Genomic DNA, 18,321 nt, shown 5'->3' on the forward strand with positions numbered 1-18,321 from the left:
AGAGCTTACACTGCAGAGATGCCAGAAAGGCACCGAAGGTGCTCTCTCACACTATGTCAGATCACGCGTACGTGAGCTCGTGGAGTTTCGGAAACCCGACAAAGGCAAAATGACGCATGCCCTCTTTCTCGATTCTCCGAAGTTGCCCGAAGTAATTTCGGACCGTCTCGTGGGAGCCGAGAGAGAAAGGCTCACATTTCCTTTCTCGCTCTTGAACTAATATCCGACCTCCCGTCAACAGGTCTCCACTGGCCTCTGCTGACCGCTGCTGACCACTCCTGGAATTTCTGACAACGTATAACGATTACGACTGGCTACTGTTAGTCTCTCCCAGCCTCTGCTGACCGCTGCTGACCACTCCTGTTACTTCTGACAACGTATAACGATTATTACTGACTTCTGCCTGCCTCCGCTGGACTCTGCTGACCGCTACTGACCACTCCTGATACTTCTGACAACGTATAACGATTACAACTTGCTACTGCCTGCCCCTGCTGGACTCTACTTGCCTCTGCATACCTCTGTTGGCCTCCGTTGGCCTCTACTCACCTTTGCTGACCACTGCTGACCACCGCTTATATTTCTGACAACGTATAACGATTACTACTGGCTACTGCCACCCTCTGCTGACCTCAGCCAGCATCTCCCGACCTAAGCTGGCCTCTGCCAACATCTCCCGACGTCAGCTGACCATCGCTGACCACTGCTGACCGTTGCTGACAACTTGTGACATGATGTAATATAATATAATATGTTTATATGTATTAAATTGTTGTATAATGTAAATCTATGCCAATAAATGATATAATTTCAAAGTATTCAATGTGTTCTCATCATTTTTTATCGTCCTTTTCCTCTCCAAATCATTCTGTTACCTATAAGATGCGTACCACCTTCTTCGCAAGTTCACCAGCATTTTAGAAATGTTCCGGGAACTTTGGAAATCCGAATTTGACCTTGACCTTGGCCCAGTTTCGAAAGTGGGTCAAGGCCATTCGAAATTTCAGAAATCTTCCGGCCGACTTGGAAATCCGAATGGCCTTGACCCAATTTTGAAAGTGGGTCAAGGCCATTCGAAATTTTAGAAATCTTCTGGCCGACTTGGAAATCCGGATGGCCTTGACCCAATTTCGAAAGTGGGTCAAGGCCATTCGAAATTTCAGAAATCTTCCGGCCGACTTGGAAATCCGAATGGCCTTGACCCAATTTTGAAAGTGGGTCAAGGCCATTCGAAATTTTAGAAATCTTCTGGCCGACTTGGAAATCCGGATGGCCTTGACCCAATTTCGAAAGTGGGTCAAGGCCATTCGAAATTTTAGAAATCTTTCGGCCGACTTGGAAACCCGGATGGCCTTGACCCAGTTTCGAAAGTGGGTCAAGGTCACCGGCATTTCAGAAAACGCTCCGGGCACTTTGGAATTCCAGTTTTAAGTAGAGAAACGGTTTCTTATAACTAAGGGAATAATGGGGAGAGGAAAAGAAAGGTAAAAGCGATGAGAACACATAGAATTCTTTGAAATTATATCATTTATTGTCATAGATTTACATTATACAAAGTTTTAATACATGTACATCATGTTAGAAGTTGTTAACAAAGGTCAGCGTGGTCAGCAGGGGCCAGCAGAGGTCAGCAGAGGGATGCAGAGGCATGCAGAGACTAGCAGGGGCAAGCAGTAGCAAGTTGTAATCGTTGTACGTTGCCAGAAGCATCAGGGGTGGTCAGCAGAGGTCAGCAGAGGTCAGCAGAGGCTGGGAGAGGCTAGTAGAGTCCAGCAAGGGCAAGCAGTAACAAGTAGTAATCGTTATACGTTGACGAAAGCATCAGGGGTGGTCAGCTGTGGTCAGCAGAGGCTAGCAGTGGCAGGCAGTGGCAAGTTATAATCGTTATACGTTGTCAGAAATATAAGCGGTGGTCAGCAGAGGTCAGCAGAGGCTGGGAGAGGCTGACAGTAGCAAGTTGTAATCGTTATACGTTGCCAGAAGCATCAAGGGTGGTCAGCAGAAGCCAGCAGAGGTTGGGAGAGGCTGACAGTAGCAAGTTGTAATCGTTATACGTTGCCAGAAGCATCAGGGGTGGTCAGCAGTGTTCAACAGAGGCCAGCATGCACAGGCAAACAGAAACCTGCAAAGGCAAGCAGAGTATCAGACTTACGCACGCTAATAACAATTTGTACGCGGCTCTTAAGTTCGGACAGCTTCGGGAATTCGAGAAAGAAAGTGAATATGAGCCTTCAAACGTCCAAGTTTGTCGTGAAATAGTTCGTTAACTCCGACGCTAGATGGCGTTTATTTTTCTACCTCGAACCCTCTGGTGGAAAAACGTCTAAGTTTGTCGTGAAATAGTTCGTTATCTTCAACGCTAGATGGCGCCTATTTTTCTACCTCCAACCCTCTGGTGGGAAATCGTCCAAGTTTGTCGTGAAATAGTTTGTCTTCTTCGGTACTAGATGGCGCCTATTTCTCTATCTCGAGAAATAGTTGTGGGGCCATCTCGCGTCAAGCAGGATGGCTCGTAGTAAAATCATTTAAAATTATAATTTCGTATCTGATTTTTTTTATTATTTAATAATTTTTTTCTTGTTGAATACGATATTTCACAATGATTTTACTGTATTTGATCGTAAACTAATATTCCAATTAATTCTCATTGCTCGTACGGTAGATCATGTTTCCGTTAGACGCTAAGAAGGTTCGTCGTTACTACTAGTAACTTACTAGTGTCGTCGTCGATGCGCTCAATTACGCCAAATCTGGCCATACTGCTGGTCCTGTAGTATGCCGTTAATTTGTGTTTTCGGTTAATTTTACAAGTATATGTCATTTATTGTACTTACATACATGAAATTTGTGATAAAAAATGATTGAAACAGACAGCAGTCAAGATCAAAATGGATTACGGTCAGATGGTAGACGTGCATTAGAATTAAGACAAATTCGAATAAAAATGGGAGTGTTTGGTCAAGCCGATGGTAGTTCCTATATTGAACATGGTAATACTAAGGTTTTAGCCACGGTATACGGACCACATCAGGTTATTATTTGGTTTTTCCAACATTAGTGTATATAAAATTTTAAAATATGATCGACGTTGGCAAATTTTTCATTTATTATCTACGTTATAATTGTACAGCCACGAGGTTCTGTGGGAAGAGGTTCAAGTAAGGTTACCAAAGGTATAGTAAATTGTCAATACAGTATGGCAGTATTCAGTTTATCTTCTGGAGAACGCAAACGAAAACCAAGGGGTGACAGAAAATCACAAGAACGGTCACTACAGTTAAAACACGCTATGGAAGCAATAATACATCTAGAATTGTATCCACGTTCGCAAATAGATATTTATGTTGAAATGTTACAAGTTGATGGAAGCGACTTCTGTGCATCCATAAATGCAGCTACTCTTGCATTGATCGATGCTGGAATTCCTATCAAGGTATGGTATTAAAATTAAAAAATATTTTCATAATTTTGATTAAACTAAATTTTATCTAATAAATTATTTATTATTACTATTGTTTCCTAGAATTATGCTGTAGGCTGCACAGTGACATTAATCAATATACCATCTCTAGAAGATGAAGATAAAACACTGGGAACAGGAGTGTTAGATGCAAATTATGTAGAAGAATGTGCTCCTGGTGTGACTCTCTCTGTTGTCGCATTACCAGATAGCGATACTGTATCAAAAGATGGCTTAATAGTAGTAGCACAGGGAGCAGGACAACGATTACATTTGTCACATCTTGAATCTTTAAAAGCACGTGTATTATATGGATGCCAAGATATAAAAGCTATTTTAGACCATTCTGTTAGGCATTATTTAACAGAACAATCTCTTCCTTCTCTTTTTCATGTTACATTAGATTAAAAATCAAAATAGAAAAATTGTACACAAATGCATAATATTATAAACAATATATTTAAACATTCTTTTTATAACAAATTGTATACAAAAGTTTTTATAAAAAAATTTAATTTCTCCTGGAAAAAATATATATATTTTATTATATAATTTACTTACATTTTGTACGTATTTTTTACAGTTAGTAACTGTTTATTTCTTCAGTTAATTTTTGTTATATTTCAAATTTTTGCTGCAGGATATCTTTCCATGATCATGCCTACACCCTGCAATTTATATGATTATTTCTTAATATGAAAAAAAATATGAGAATAATTGTTGTTAAAACAATTATTTTTACAGTTATCTTACCTGTCCACCAGCTGCACAAGCCGCAATTAATCCAAATTGTTGATCTTCTCTGATAAGTCGATTAGCGGTATGCGTAGCTAATCGAACTCCAGTTGCTGCAAATGGATGTCCAATTGATAAAGATCCACCCCATGCGTTCCATTTGTTAAGATCGGGTATTCCGACTTTTCCAGATCTACCCAAGTAATTTTGTGCAAACCAATCAGAATCCATTGCTTTTAAGTTAGCCAAAATTTGTCCAGCAAAGGCTTCGTGTATTTCCCACACTCCAATATCTTTTACATTTAATTTAGCTTTTTGTAACACCTGTAAATTGATTTACCATTAAATTGAAAAAACATAGAAATACCAAGATCTTCATCAATTCTTAATACACACGAAATAAAAAATATTTAACCTTCGGTATTGCGTACGTTGGTCCCAAAAGTAACTGGTCAATTGGATCTTGGGAGACATAAGTGAAATTTCTTAAGTATGCTTTTGGAGTAAGGCCAAGTTGAAGAGCTCTATCTTCTGTCATTATTAAAGCTGCAGATGCTCCATCAGTTAAGAAGGAAGCATTAGCAGCAGTTACTACTCCATATGGTTTGACAAATGCTGGTTTTAATTTTGCTAATTGCTCAAGCGTAGAAACACGAATGCCATTATCTTTATCTACCACCTGACTTACATTTGGAACTGAAAAAGATGTTAAAATTAATCGAATAATTTCTGTTATTATAACTTAACTATCACTACCTTTGTAAGGGCTCAAATCTGTCAAATATCCTTGTTGTTGAGCTTTAGCAGCTAAAGTGTGTGAACGTAAAGCATACTCGTCCTGTTCCTCTCTCGATACGTTAAACGCAGCTGCCAATCTATCGCAACTGTGCCCCATCACTTCTCCGCTAGAAAATTCCGCTACAGCAGGCAACTGCATTTATATATAATTTTCATTAACTACAATACATACATGTTTCCAAAATGTTCTATTGTCATACAGAATAACATACATCTGGTACAAAATGTGCTGGTCTAATGCTAGTAAGAAGACTTAATTTTTGTCCAACTGTTTTTGCTTTGTTGGCTTGTAACATTAAAGATCGCATACGTCGGCTATGTCTAATTGGTATGTCTGACATAAATTCAACACCACCCGCAATAATTACATCGTATGCACCACAGGCAATCAAACCCATACCGGTTGTAAGTGCTTGGTTGCTACTGATGCATGCCATAGTTACTGTATGTGCAGGAGTACGATCACTGTATCCAGCTCCTAAAGCTGCTTCTCTGCCGATATTTGACGTTCGTACTTCTTGCATTACTGTACCATAAACTATATATTCAATTACTTCTTTGGGAAACCCAACTTTTCTTTGTAAAGCACTTGTAATAAAAAAATACATTAAATCAATATAAGTTCTTAATGTGGAAAATGAAATGATACATATTAAAATTACTTACACCAATGAATGTTTTGCAAGATCGTATGCTATTAAGTCTTTATAACTTGTTCCAGATTGTAAAAATGGTGTTCTAACACCATCAATAAACACTATATTCTTAACAACATTATTGGTTTTAGTTGCATACGATTTATTTACTATTACTTTCCAATAATTTGTAGTAGTACCTAATACAAAAAATAAATTATATTTCAGTAAATAACAATTTAATTATATATATAATAGATAAAGAAAAGTAATTATTCTTATCTAATTAGTCATTAATAGATCAAAGTTTTTTTTGTGTTTTTCTTAATGTGCATTGTAACTTCCAGTACTGTACTTTGGATATATTCCTAGCAAACGGCCCGTTCAACGATCGGGATAAGTTATATACCATTCAATTCGTCTAATTCAGTACATTATTGATATGCATTTCATTATCTACGGAAATTCGCTATTATACTATTAAATTCGCTAGTACTCTGAGTAGGTCTAGGTTATATAGGGGGGGGGGGGGGGAGGGATAATACTGTCTACCTGACCAACTCATGCAAAGTCCATGCATAAAAAAATTATTTTTATGCATACACGTTCTACAAATTCTCATTTGACAACGTAGCATTATCAAATTAAATCAATCATTTATAATTTGTAACATGAACATAGCAACGATAGTCACTTGGTTCTATCTGTGAACCTGTCAAAAAATGTACTTAACCTTACTTTTTTACTCTAACTTTACAAGCAGTTTATAAAAAAATAACGAATTTCCGCAGATAATGAAATGCATATCAATAATGTACTGAATTAGACGAATCAAATGATGTATAACTCACCCTGATCCGTGAACGGGTCGTTTACTAGGAATGTTCCAATAATTTATCATACCATATTTAACAAATCCTTGCTTTAGTGCAAAGCTACTTTGTACAAAAGACATCATTTTTGTAATTAACGCAGATATACAAATTATTAAGTAAAATTTTATTATGTGCTTCGATTGCTCTGTACGTTCTGTTTGCTTATATCAATCACATGAACGACAGTTCAACGATAGATGACGCTCATTTTTCGACCTCGAACCCTCTGGTGCTAAAACGCCCAAGTTTGTCGAGAAATCCATCTAGCGTGGTCGATACAAACTATTCCACGACAAACTTTGGCGGCTTTCTCGACTTCCACAAGGCGGTCCGAAATTTTGATCTATAATTATTAAAGTATAGCTACCGTTCATGATTGCCATCTGTTAACAGTGCTAATGAACAAAAGATATTGTGTTTCATTTTACGTTTGCTAGCTTGCTAGTATAGCATCTGATTCCAAGAGAACGGTCGTGGGGAACGTGTCTTGTGAGTTATTGAAACTCGCCAATCACATATAAGAACGCAGTTCATGACTCCCTAGTCGAAATTAGTCGAACGATAGTTATTTTTTATTTATAGTTGGATAGTTAGACCAAGTATATTTATGGTTGGATATGACAACTGTTCATCTTTTCCTACAGTTCGTTATGTTTTCCATACATTTCTAATTATGTATTATCACAGTCACAGCCGACTTCAGTACTAGCCATGCTGAACGTATAACAGTAAAACCGTGAGAGTCCGATTTTACATTGAATAGAAAGAGATGTATAAATACTGCGTACTCTTTCTATCAAGTGTAAAATCAAACTCTCGCGGTTTTACTATTTCTCGTTTAGTATGGCTCGTACTAAAGTTTACTGTGGCTGTGATATTATTGTTACATGAAAATTAACCCAGTTGAGTGCGGGAAAACTGACAGATTTTCCCGCGTACGATCTTGCCTATATGAACAATTTACACAACTGTATAACAAAAGATTAGTTTAATGCAGTTTCAGAATGAGTTTAATACGCTCCATTGTAGAACGTGAAAAAGGATATGGTAATTCATTTTTAAAGATTTTATATTGCGAAGAATTTAAGCAAGTTATAGATATTAAGTAACAGGTTATATGCCATTAAATGTAGTGTTGTGCTTATTGTAATATTCAAGACAATATTTGTGCACTTAATGTGAAGCATTGATTTTATAAGACATTAAATAAATTTTACAAAACTAATTTACGTTTCTACTTTCAGCATCGATACGAGATTATGATATTGCCCTATATCGTTTGAAATCTTATCAGGAAGATGTCTATCGCGGTATAACGCCAAACACACATGCACTTGATTTTAATCCAGAACCACCAGTTTTTGCTTGTCGATTTTGTACTACAGAAGGATATGAACAAATAATTGCTTTAGCAAATGAAGATGGTAAAATTGCGCTTCAAAATACAAGTATTAAAGAAACATCCAACCAACCATTAGAAGGAACTCAGGTATTACTATTCAACAATATTCAAGCACCACAAATTTCAAATATTAACAAAGCAAACATAAAGTATTTTGTAGCATATTATCTGGTAGTTGAAGAAAAGACTAGTATAAATCAATTTGTTGATTGCATGTAAACTATAATCGTTTAAACAAAGCATTATGTTTCAGGCACACTGCAACGCAATATTTGATGTTGCTTGGATGCCTGGTGAATTAAAATTAGTTACAGCATCTGGAGATCACACTGCTAGATTATGGGATGTATCTGGTTCCGAAATAAAACAAATTGATTATTTTCATGCTCATACAAGAAGTATTAAAACTGTTGTATTTCGTTATCATGATCAAGGTAGACTTAATATTTAATGTATTTGATGATAATATTTGACAAGATTTCAAATGTATTGCAAGAAATTAAAATTTAATTTTAAAAAAATTTTAGCTGTGTTTGCAACTGGAGCTAGAGATGGTTCAATTATGGTATGGGATATCAGAGCCAACCATTATGAACATCGCAAACCAGATAATTGTATTTCAAATGCACATAATGTTGGAACCATAGGTAATGTGCGACAACGTAGAGTACTTAGTCATGCATCTAGAGCACAAAGTATTACTGGTTTGGCATTTCAAGACGATGTTACTTTATTGTCGTGCGCAGCTGGTGATGGGTAAGTTTATTTATTTTGATAAATATTTATTATAAATATGGATAAAATAATACAAATAAATATTATTAATATTATAGTTTAATAAAAGTGTGGGATTTGCGTAAAAATTATACTGTATACAAAAAGGATCCTGTAGCTAAATATACTATGAATTATACTGGACATAGTACAAGAAATGGATTTTCATCGTTATTAATATGCCCGGCTGGAATTACATTATATGCAAGCTGTATGGATAATATTATATACGCATATAATATATCATCTTATAATCCTATGCCCAGTAAATATAATAATAGAATAATAATGTTGGTATTAAATAATAAAATAATATTTGCATGCTCACTGACTTTACATATTAGTTGCAGAATTTTATGGGCATCAAAATTGTTCATATTATGTTAAGACTTGTCTAAGTCCTGATGGACTTTATTTGGCTAGTGGTTCCAGTGATGAACTGGCATATATTTGGCGTACAAATATGCCAGGACCACCGATAGTGCAACTTTCTGGACATTCGGAAGAAGTTACTTGCATTGCATGGTGCAGTGTTGGAGAAACTAAAGTATTGATAAAAATCTAAACTTATTTTTTTCGCACATTAATCAACTTTGTGTTTATATTTAAGATATTTAGTGTCTTTTAAAATTTTGCAGATAGTAACGTGTTCTGATGATTCGTGCCATAGAATTTGGAGAGTTGGTCGGGAACATAAAATAGACAATGAGGAAGTACAGATACGTGGTCACGCAGAAGTTGTTGTTAATAAAAACCCTTTAGAAAATTTGAAATTAGAAACTACACCAACCGTTACACGACGTTGGGTTGTATCTCAGGAACGTACTCCAGGATCTGATACTACACCGAGTATGTGGTCATAAAATTATACAAATATTATGTTTTGTGACATATATTAGTATAAACATTATCTTTTTTTGTGTAGATGCTAATTTAGAACTCGGCTCATTGGATGTTTATAATCACTCTGAAGATAAACAAAGTCAATGTAATTCTAGTAATTCAGTGAAAAGAAGTTATTGTCATATGATGATGGGATCATGGTCTGATGGGAAATTTAAATCTATTTTGTCACCTATACAAGAAAATCATGAATTTATTGCGAAACGGGCTCATTTAGAAAATCGTGGTGCACGAAGATTATTTAGCCCAAGTAATGATAATAATTCATTGTTGAATAAAGGCTATGAATCAGATGAACCAAGCATAAGTTCGAGCAGTACAGAAAGTAAAAATAGTGTGATTCTCTTTTCTCCTACATTAAACCTACCGAATTTTGTAATTGATGGCACAGCTCCACATCTACTTCAATTATCACCGGAAAAATACAAAGAAAATGTTGATTGGTTAACAAGAATACGAAGGGAGAAGTATGAGCAAAAAGGAAGCAAAACAGTCTCAGAGAAACTCTGTAGCCCTGTTTCACATGTAACGCCCGCTAGAAGAAATAGTAGATCACGATCAACAGAACCACAGAAGGTATCTAAAACCCCAAAAAGTTCAGCCCCCTCTTTATTAGACTTTTTTAAATTTACTGGAAAAGATTGCGAAACAAGTGTGTGTTGTGATGATGTTAATGTAATGTCTTCTACAAAATCTTGTATTTAGTGAAGAAGATTGCTTCTAACTAACCTATACTTTGTGTTAATTTCATACGCATATTGTTAGATATATATATTTTATAAAATAGCACAAAATTACATTCAAAGCGTGGATCAATGAACACGAGAAATATTTCAGCATGTTTTTTATTGTTTATTGTATGGTACCTTATAAAAAATTTGAATGTAATGCATGTAAAACAAATTTCATAATGTAAAATAAGTGGTATTCGATATACACATGAGTATTTATTACTTATTTGGTACTTATGAGAGATTATATACTCAATTTAATGACAATAGTATATGAAGTACCTTTTATACGCAATAATAAATTATTTTTATAAAAATATATAATGAAAATAGAAAAGTTTATAATTTTTTTTTCAATATATAATATTTTGTTTATTAAAGAGGATGAAAGAAGCAAATTGTGGAAATAAGGAAATTCACATACATAATTTTTAAATTTTATTTATATCATATATAGTTTCTATTAACTAATGTTTAATTGAGGACAAAATACTTTTACTGCGCGTGAAAGCAATTTAATTTTAACTGTTTTCAATTCGTATTCTTCATTATCAATATATAATGTGTTTTCATTAGTGATCTACAAATAGATTAATATATAAAAAAAAGTAATAAAATGACATTAACTTTGAATATTTTTAAGTAATTAAACATATACCTCTTGTGGAATTAATTCAATATCCTTTGCTTCTATTATCTGTTCATACAGTAGTTTATTATTATTTTCTTGTTTCCAACCTTCAACCACGAATGAAAAATAATTTTCACACTTCGGACCTACATTACATAAACGATAATTTATGATCATGATTACAAACGTAATATTACCTCATTCTGTACAGTGTTCTTTTAATTACCCTTTTTCACTTTTAAAGATGATAATGACGATGACGACAAAGCTTGTGATTTGTCTATATTGGATGTTTCTATATGCAGTTCGCTTGTTGATATAGGTAATTCGTGACGAACACCACAGTTTTCATTTATTATTCCACTGTAATCGACATTGTCTAAAAAGTACATTAATATTGTGTAACATAATATTTAAAACATTTTATCATATTTTAATATCTGAATGTACCTGTTATAATATTTCTTCTTGAAACAAAGGCATGCCACCACCTTTTATTTGTATCTTTTTGATAACAATGAGAACAACCATCACAAGGATTTGTATAATTCATTAATACGTCGTAATTCCAGCTCAAGGTCTTTTTATATCCATTAAATACATAAGTTGCATATCTGTGAAAAATATATTGTAAACAAAAAAAAAAAATTAATAAAACTATTTGAGAATATAAAGAGATTATACACACTTTTTTAAAGGTCCCCAGTACCAATATTTCTTAGCAAGAGCATGTGCATTTTTCCATGCACCCCATTCAATTGTTCCCATAGCATAAATTGGTTTTACTGGCTCTTCAGAATTTTCCTTCATTTATGAAAAAAGAAATGTATAGTTTAAATATAATACAAATGATATTTATTGTATATAATCCAAACATACTTCAATAGGTGCAATCTCAATCATATCCATCATTTTAGATTTTTCATCAATAATTGCCATTGTAGCTTCTATACATTGCCTTACATCGGTCAAATTATCATATTCATGATATAAGGATCTTGCAACTCTGTTTGTTAATCCCAATGGTAAAATACCAATAGGACACTGTTTAACTGAATTAATATTGGAATTATATTTTCTTACTAATCCTGTTAAAACATCGGACAAAGTACCATCTCCTCCTGCCACTATAATAGCATCAGTAGGTGTATCTAAATTCATTACAATTTTTCGAGCCTCATTATCAGATTTAGTCTCTATTACATTCACTGCTATTCCAGCTAATTGTAATAACGGTTCACAATAATTTGTATACAATTTCTTAGCTTTTCTGTATATAATAATAATAATAATCATTACTGACATAACTAATATGTATTTTTATTCATAAATAAAATATATACAAACCCTTTTTTAGCACTTGGATTTAAAATAATAGTCACATGGCGATGTTTTGTATTTGGTGGACATGGCATATCACCATACTGTGATACGTTTTCACAATATTGTCTCATTAACTGCTCTGTGCTATAAATAATATTATTTTTAATATTATCTCAATAGTAAAATAAAATTATACAAGTAATCCGTATTTACGATCAAATTTTTTTACTGACAACAATGAAATTAAAGTATTGATTATTTAAGATTATGTCTTACTCGTATGCATCTTTACTGTATGAAATTCCATATGATAATGCTGCAGCTCCTACGAGGGATTTCTTCCAATTATTTCTTATAGTCTTAAAAAATTGAAATACTTTTGCCATTTTTTATAGTCTTTAATTTTAATAGAATAACCTATTCAAACACACAATTGTCATAATGTACATCAATTCATCTATTAACAATGCTGAATTCGTATCTAATTTGTGTTAGCGTTTCAATTCGAATATCGTAGCGAACGTTTTTCTTTTCTTTTAAATAGAAACATTTTTCTTTTTAGAAATAGATTAATAGATATCTATTCCGTCTCGAGACGTTCAAAGAAACACACGTATTCTTTAAAAGTGTAATTGATTATGATTAATACTAAAGAAGATTATAATGGTTAATAATACAATTATAATTTAAAGTGATATGTGTGATTAAATAAAAGTGAATGTGAACAATATTCAAGATTTTCCAGTCTCAAAATTTGTGATTTATTTCATGGGGATCATTATAAGTATGTGGCATGTAGTTATGTTTAATGTGTTTTCAGTAGTACAAGACTCATGCGTCTAATTGTAACCCAATATTATTCTGGAAAAATCATATATTAAAACATCGCTCATTGGACTATAAGTATAGAGTAGACTATTAGGTTGTACTATCTATAGGTTGAAATTATATTTATTGTATTGTAAACACACAAAAAGGCGCAAAAATTCTTTCATATAAAAGAAATTGTGATTGGTAACAATTGTAACTAGCTAGCTTTACAACAAATCAAATTACTTTTCGTTAGTTACTAGTGAGACGATAGCTCCCTTGGTCGTCGATAGAGGGACACACTTAACCTTCAACTCTCTAACTAGTTCTTGACCCGCTTCCGATTTCTATGGAGATGACTAGAATTTCTATTTGTGAATTACGAGTAATTCGATCACGTTTGTTCTTAATCACAGTGATTTGTAATTACTTTTGATCAGTGAGAAAGCATAATAACTGTTCTTTGCGTGTGTCGTCAGAATCGTTAGTTAAATTGTAAATATATTCTTAACCTGTAGTGTATATTCTATACATGAAGATCTTTTTTTCTCCATGATTTTATAAACAGAATGATTCATTTACATCGACCCAATTAAATATCGTTGATGTTTCGTTAAAGTAATTTGAAACCGCGCGGATCCATGCCCAGCATAATGGCGACATCTGATGGAGACAATGAATATTACAAAAGCGATTCTTGTAAAGTGAGTTGTGCGTTTATACATATGTGAAGTTCGAGAATATAAATACAAAAATTGTTTAACTCGAAGGGAGATGTTGTACAGTATAAGCGACTAGTTTATAAAGAGGAATGTTAAGTAAATGTGAAAAACTATTCAAGGTTTCTTTCGTATTAAATTTATATTTTTTTAGAAGCAATTGGGAAGAACACGATAAGACAGATTTAGAGCATAACGTTTGAAAGGTTATAAATGCACTTTGTTATTCTATTGGAGATACAAAGTATAGTATACAGGAATTAGCTTTCCGCTTTGTGCAACTCAAATACATTGATAAGCATACATGTATCCAATTGTTCAGAAGTCAGATATATCTGCTTCTCTTCTACGCATCATTATCATTGCAAAATTGAAGAGAATCAAGAAAACAAACGATATTATAATTTTAATTGACATCGTTTAATCATTGACGGGTATTTTAAAAAAGTATACTTTTTTCAGCGAAATTGTCTATAATTCCATTAAAAGCCGCGAAAGTATCTGGCAGAAATTACGAAGTTGAACGAGAATAGCCGAAGCAAGAACGAACTGAGCGATGGTAGGGGTAGTCGGGATGGCGTCCCGGTCGCCACCTGGCGGTCAGTCGGCAGTCGTAGCAGCGAGGCGCAGGAGGAAGTTCGCTCGCCATATTTATTGTTGTCGTCGATGGGGTAGGCTAGCTGGAGTTTCGAGCTAGTGCAGTGGTAGTGCGTAATTCCTACGTAAAGTAGCATAAGTTCTCACGTGCCCGTGCCGGGCTAAACCTTCGCGGAAGGTATCGCGGACACAGTGTAAAATGTCTCTTACATAAAATTGGTGGGGCACTGGTGGCTCAGCTGTCCTACTCTGTTGTCGAGTGCGCCGTTCTATGTGTGCATGTGTGTATACATATAATATATGTTTGTGTACTCCCCATTCTGTTCTGGTTTCGTACTGTTCGTTCGGTGGTGCTAGAGTGTAGTAGTAGTGTAGTAGTAGGTGAAGGAAGGAGGGGTGTGAAGTGCACCAGTGACAGAACGGTAAACTCGTTAGAGAGGGTGAGGTAAGCAGGAAAACGGTAGAATATACGTGAACAAAAGGTGTGAAAGGTGGAACAGTGAGACATACTAGGCGATAGATGTAAGAAAAGAGAGGGGTTGCCTCCCCTTTTCATGGGGTCGGAGGGTCGTCGCACGTTCTTGACATGAGTCTGTCGACCCGCCAAAGTCCTTGTGTCTTCATCCCCCGTCTCTGATATTCGTCCCTGTTTCAAATTTTTCTTGTTCTCTCGTGGCTCGAACCTAACCTAACCTGAACGGCACGCTGTCCGTTTGACATTCGCCGTTATACATAATCTTCTCTGGCAACGTCGTCATTAGTTTTTGTGTCGTACATTCGTATTCATCGCGGTCGCGTGCTCGATGCTTTTCGTTTTGGAGTTCGCTCGCGATTTGCGCGAAATATAAAAGAGGTTCTCCTTTCGCGGCAGAAAAATCAATACGCTTCTTCAAACATTATAGCGACGTGAAATCAGCTGTTTCTGTTTTACTTCGCTTAGCGAAAAGTTTAACTTTTTCTCAGGTATGCGCGATGGTTTTTCATACTCTTGTGTACCGCGTACGGGATTTGTTGATTTTAATTTGTCATATTAAAGTAGTTACGATCGCAGTATTATTACACTTTCGCTCTTACGTGTGAAAATAAATTGTTGCAGAAAAAACGTTACGTCTCGCTTCACCGTTATTTTGTGCTACAGTTTTACTTGCTATTTGTATGCTCGATACATTAGCAACGGTGTCGTTCGATTTACAAAACAGAAATTTGTTCCAGGTGAACTGTTTACTTACATTCACTTTAGTCGTTAACGCGTTAAGAAGTATGCATTTTTCGTTGATATTGACGATATAAGCTCGGTTTAAATTTATCCTCTATAAGTGAGGAAAATCGAATAACAAAATACGAAAGTGAAGGGTGACCTTGTAGCCTCGCGATGCAAGCATGGGAGTAACAATGATAATAAATAGTGTCCGAAAATGTAACCATTATTCAAGTTCGATCAACGATATAATTTTTCAAATATTGTTTTATTGCTTTTCTTTTAGCAAACTGTTCTTTTTATCTTTTTTCAACAAAATGTTGAATATATCTGATGGTAGATTGAAATAAAAGGAAAGGATTTTCTTCGAATATAAAAGAGACTCGTTTGCAATTGTGGTTGTTATTGTAATGTTGCGTGCACTGATTCGAGGTGCAATTAAAAGTGGCGGGTGTCGTAGCTGTCTCTGGTGGGCAGCGGTATAATAGAGGGGAAATATCGGGCGCCGTGTTGGCGGTGGTAAAACGGTGGTTAGAGGCGTACGTTCGGATTTACCAATTACCCCACCATGGACCCAAATCAGAGTTCAATCGACAAATTTCATATCTATTAAAAGTGCTCCAAATATAACCGGGTAACCGTTCTCCAGAATAGGGGTTATTCAAACTTTCCACCGTGTATTATTTTGCCTTCATTTAACTCATTTGCATCGTACAAACAAATGATAAATATGCTCTTATCACAAATTTTGTAACACATTTTTAGTACATTGTATTTTTAACGAATAGAATCTTACAGGACCATTGCATGCAAATTTGTTTTGTGTACCATTTGTAATATTTTGTATTTGGGGAAATACTTTGGAAAACCTTGCTCTGAGATTTCAGTTGTGTATGAACAAAACTTGGGATTCTCATATTATTAATTTATTCCCCAAAATAAAGTCTTATTTACTCGCTCGTGGTCGCATGTACGAGAGTAGTCTTACTGTTCACGATTTAAAATTAATCATACGTGTTGCTTGTACTCTATGGACTCTATGGTTTAGTTAGCTATACTTTCCAAGTTCTAAAACGTTACGTGACTTTGACAATGTATAAAAATACTGCTACATTAAAACTAAAGTTAAAAGTGACCAGATGTATCGTTCTGAAACGCGGGACAGGCCTTATTCCTGCTTTTTTCACCTGCATATACAGGGTATTTGGTAATTGGTGGTACAAGCGAAAAGAGAGAATATAGATCATTGTCTCGATTGAAGTTTATGTTGATAAACACTTCCAGTGTCATGGAATTCTTTATTAACTTAAACTTAAATTGCAATAATACCCATCGAGACAATCATCTATAGCGAGATCCGCTATAACAAGACATGGTTAAGTGCATGCATACCCGGCGAAAATTCAAAGTCGATTTTCTCGAAAACAAAGTCTCGCATGAAAAATTGTTATTCTATGTTTTAGACTTATTTTTTCATGTAGAATCTCCCCCTTTTCGTTTGTGCCTCCAGTTACCGAACACCCTGTATTCTCACGAACTTGATCAAGTTTTCGGGGCAGTTTTCAATGCGCGACAAATAGTCGAAATCCGGGTCAGTCTCGCGCGAGGTCTGGTCACTTTGCCCTATGTGTATCATTGAATAATCTCGAGAATGTTGTCCCAACAGGCGGCGATTCGTGGGGAACAAGGGTGAAGGGTTCGCACGTTGAACGGTGGCTCGACTCGTGAGAGACGGCGGCGGGTGTCGTCGGTTCGTGATCGCGGAGGGGCCGTCGACGGAGCACACGGTGGTCGTCGAGGGCGCAGTGGCCCGTAGTGTCGCGCGTGCTGATTCGTACGACAATTAAAACTGGCGGGCAATCTGGCTCGGTCTCACGTGGTGGTGGGTGGTAGCGGCGGCGGCAGGCGCGGCGGCGATGGCGGCGGGACCAGAGGCACAGGGCCGGCTGCTGTGTCCTCCGGACCCGGGGCCGGGGAACACGCCACCGGTCAACCACAGATACTCGAGTGGGAGGAGACCGATCGTTACTCCTTCGACGACTCCGACCGCTTCGAAGAGGATTCCTTGTGCAGCTGGAGCAGCGAGCCCGAGTCGCTGTGCAACAACTGGAGGGGATGGCGACGACCCCCTGCCGGTTTCGGCACCGCCAAGAAAACTTTGGAAGGTGAGTCTTTGCAACGAATTATCTTGGGGACCTGCTTCCTCCCCCCCTTCGTAATTTATTCCTTTGTCAAGGTGGTACGTGTTCGTCACGTGACCTAGTTTCATTCATAAACAAATGGCAGGTTGAGAGCCATAGCGGCGTAAGTCCAAATTCTTCGAATTTTTAGTCAACACTGGAATGGAAACCTTCATGCTGTCTTCTGTTTATCATAAAAATCGATTTACTTGTAAGTTCATACTTTGCCGAGAAATGGCGAAATTTTTTTTGGTCGTTAAACAAAGTTAGCAAAGCATTTCGAACCATAATGGTTATTTCACTCCAAGATTCAATTTTTATATACAAACATGTTGTAACACGTTTCTGAGTTCGTACAAGTGTTTCTGTAACGTCAGTATATGTCTGGATTTTTTTTAAACAACGAATACAAAACATTATTTTACGCAGAACAGCTAAAATGTGACTTACATCGCTATGGCTTTCGGCCCGCCAAACATACAAGGTGCCCCATGGCACTTAGACTCTGAAGCCAATGGAAAAGTTATTAAACTATGTTTTCTGTATCTGT

General features: G+C 35.9%; 5 protein-coding genes across 5 annotated transcripts in view; 3 read left to right on the forward strand and 2 right to left on the reverse strand.

Moving 5' to 3' along the window:
• The first annotated feature begins 2,502 nt into the window (after nt 1–2,502).
• Nucleotides 2,503–3,868, forward strand: Ski6 (exosome complex component Ski6). The gene is made up of 3 exons (XM_076772635.1): nt 2,503–3,031; nt 3,131–3,433; nt 3,524–3,868. The coding sequence occupies exons 1-3, from the start codon at nt 2,858–2,860 to the stop codon at nt 3,866–3,868; spliced, it is 822 nt and encodes a 273-aa protein (XP_076628750.1). The 5' UTR covers nt 2,503–2,857.
• Nucleotides 3,869–3,978: 110 nt separating this feature from the next.
• Nucleotides 3,979–6,710, reverse strand: Mtpbeta (mitochondrial trifunctional protein beta subunit). The gene is made up of 7 exons (XM_076772633.1): nt 6,532–6,710; nt 5,660–5,828; nt 5,206–5,581; nt 4,952–5,126; nt 4,611–4,891; nt 4,214–4,519; nt 3,979–4,128 (listed from the first exon to the last, which is right to left on the reverse strand). The coding sequence occupies exons 1-7, from the start codon at nt 6,584–6,586 to the stop codon at nt 4,084–4,086; spliced, it is 1,407 nt and encodes a 468-aa protein (XP_076628748.1). The 5' UTR covers nt 6,587–6,710; the 3' UTR covers nt 3,979–4,083.
• A 674-nt stretch (nt 6,711–7,384) lies between these two features.
• Nucleotides 7,385–10,516, forward strand: L(2)dtl (WD40 domain-containing protein denticleless). The gene is made up of 8 exons (XM_076772787.1): nt 7,385–7,550; nt 7,748–7,992; nt 8,159–8,339; nt 8,433–8,661; nt 8,739–8,944; nt 9,024–9,226; nt 9,318–9,528; nt 9,605–10,516. The coding sequence occupies exons 1-8, from the start codon at nt 7,508–7,510 to the stop codon at nt 10,285–10,287; spliced, it is 2,001 nt and encodes a 666-aa protein (XP_076628902.1). The 5' UTR covers nt 7,385–7,507; the 3' UTR covers nt 10,288–10,516.
• Nucleotides 10,517–10,561: 45 nt separating this feature from the next.
• Mulk (acylglycerol kinase-like protein Mulk) lies at nt 10,562–13,025 on the reverse strand. Its single transcript, XM_076772788.1, has 8 exons — nt 12,544–13,025; nt 12,292–12,411; nt 11,824–12,214; nt 11,633–11,748; nt 11,395–11,558; nt 11,171–11,323; nt 10,972–11,090; nt 10,562–10,893 (listed from the first exon to the last, which is right to left on the reverse strand). Exons 1-8 carry the CDS (start codon nt 12,651–12,653, stop codon nt 10,777–10,779), a joined length of 1,290 nt encoding a protein of 429 aa, XP_076628903.1. The 5' UTR covers nt 12,654–13,025; the 3' UTR covers nt 10,562–10,776.
• Nucleotides 13,026–17,422: 4,397 nt separating this feature from the next.
• Nucleotides 17,423–18,321, forward strand: part of Dora (zinc finger SWIM domain-containing dorado) — a gene marked incomplete at its 5' end in the record, with an annotated part of 77,148 nt that continues 76,249 nt past the window's right edge. The window contains one exon of the mRNA XM_076773076.1: nt 17,423–17,756. Coding sequence (XP_076629191.1) covers nt 17,423–17,756 — 334 coding nt within the window. The remainder of the gene's footprint in view (nt 17,757–18,321) is intronic.

The sequence above is a fragment of the Colletes latitarsis genome, chromosome 9, assembly GCF_051014445.1.
Source record: "Colletes latitarsis isolate SP2378_abdomen chromosome 9, iyColLati1, whole genome shotgun sequence".
In the NCBI taxonomy this organism is placed as follows: domain Eukaryota; kingdom Metazoa; phylum Arthropoda; class Insecta; order Hymenoptera; family Colletidae; genus Colletes; species Colletes latitarsis.

What these genes read in the sequence shown, in the direction of transcription:
- Ski6 (XM_076772635.1), top strand. Translation starts at nt 2,858, where the DNA reads ATGATTGAAACAGACAGCAGTCAAGATCAAAATGGATTACGGTCAGAT. An exon ending in CGGTATACGGACCACATCAG is followed by an intron (nt 3,032 to 3,130) that starts GTTATTATTTGG and finishes ATAATTGTACAG; the next exon opens with CCACGAGGTTCTGTGGGAAG. An exon ending in ATGCTGGAATTCCTATCAAG is followed by an intron (nt 3,434 to 3,523) that starts GTATGGTATTAA and finishes ATTGTTTCCTAG; the next exon opens with AATTATGCTGTAGGCTGCAC.
- Mtpbeta (XM_076772633.1), bottom strand. Translation starts at nt 6,586, where the DNA reads ATGATGTCTTTTGTACAAAGTAGCTTTGCACTAAAGCAAGGATTTGTT. An exon ending in GCAAGGATTTGTTAAATATG is followed by an intron (nt 5,829 to 6,531) that starts GTATGATAAATT and finishes TTTTTGTATTAG; the next exon opens with GTACTACTACAAATTATTGG. An exon ending in CAGCACATTTTGTACCAGAT is followed by an intron (nt 5,127 to 5,205) that starts GTATGTTATTCT and finishes ATATAAATGCAG; the next exon opens with TTGCCTGCTGTAGCGGAATT.
- Mulk (XM_076772788.1), bottom strand. Translation starts at nt 12,653, where the DNA reads ATGGCAAAAGTATTTCAATTTTTTAAGACTATAAGAAATAATTGGAAG. An exon ending in AAGAAGAAATATTATAACAG is followed by an intron (nt 11,324 to 11,394) that starts GTACATTCAGAT and finishes TGTACTTTTTAG; the next exon opens with ACAATGTCGATTACAGTGGA. An exon ending in TTGAATTAATTCCACAAGAG is followed by an intron (nt 10,894 to 10,971) that starts GTATATGTTTAA and finishes ATCTATTTGTAG; the next exon opens with ATCACTAATGAAAACACATT.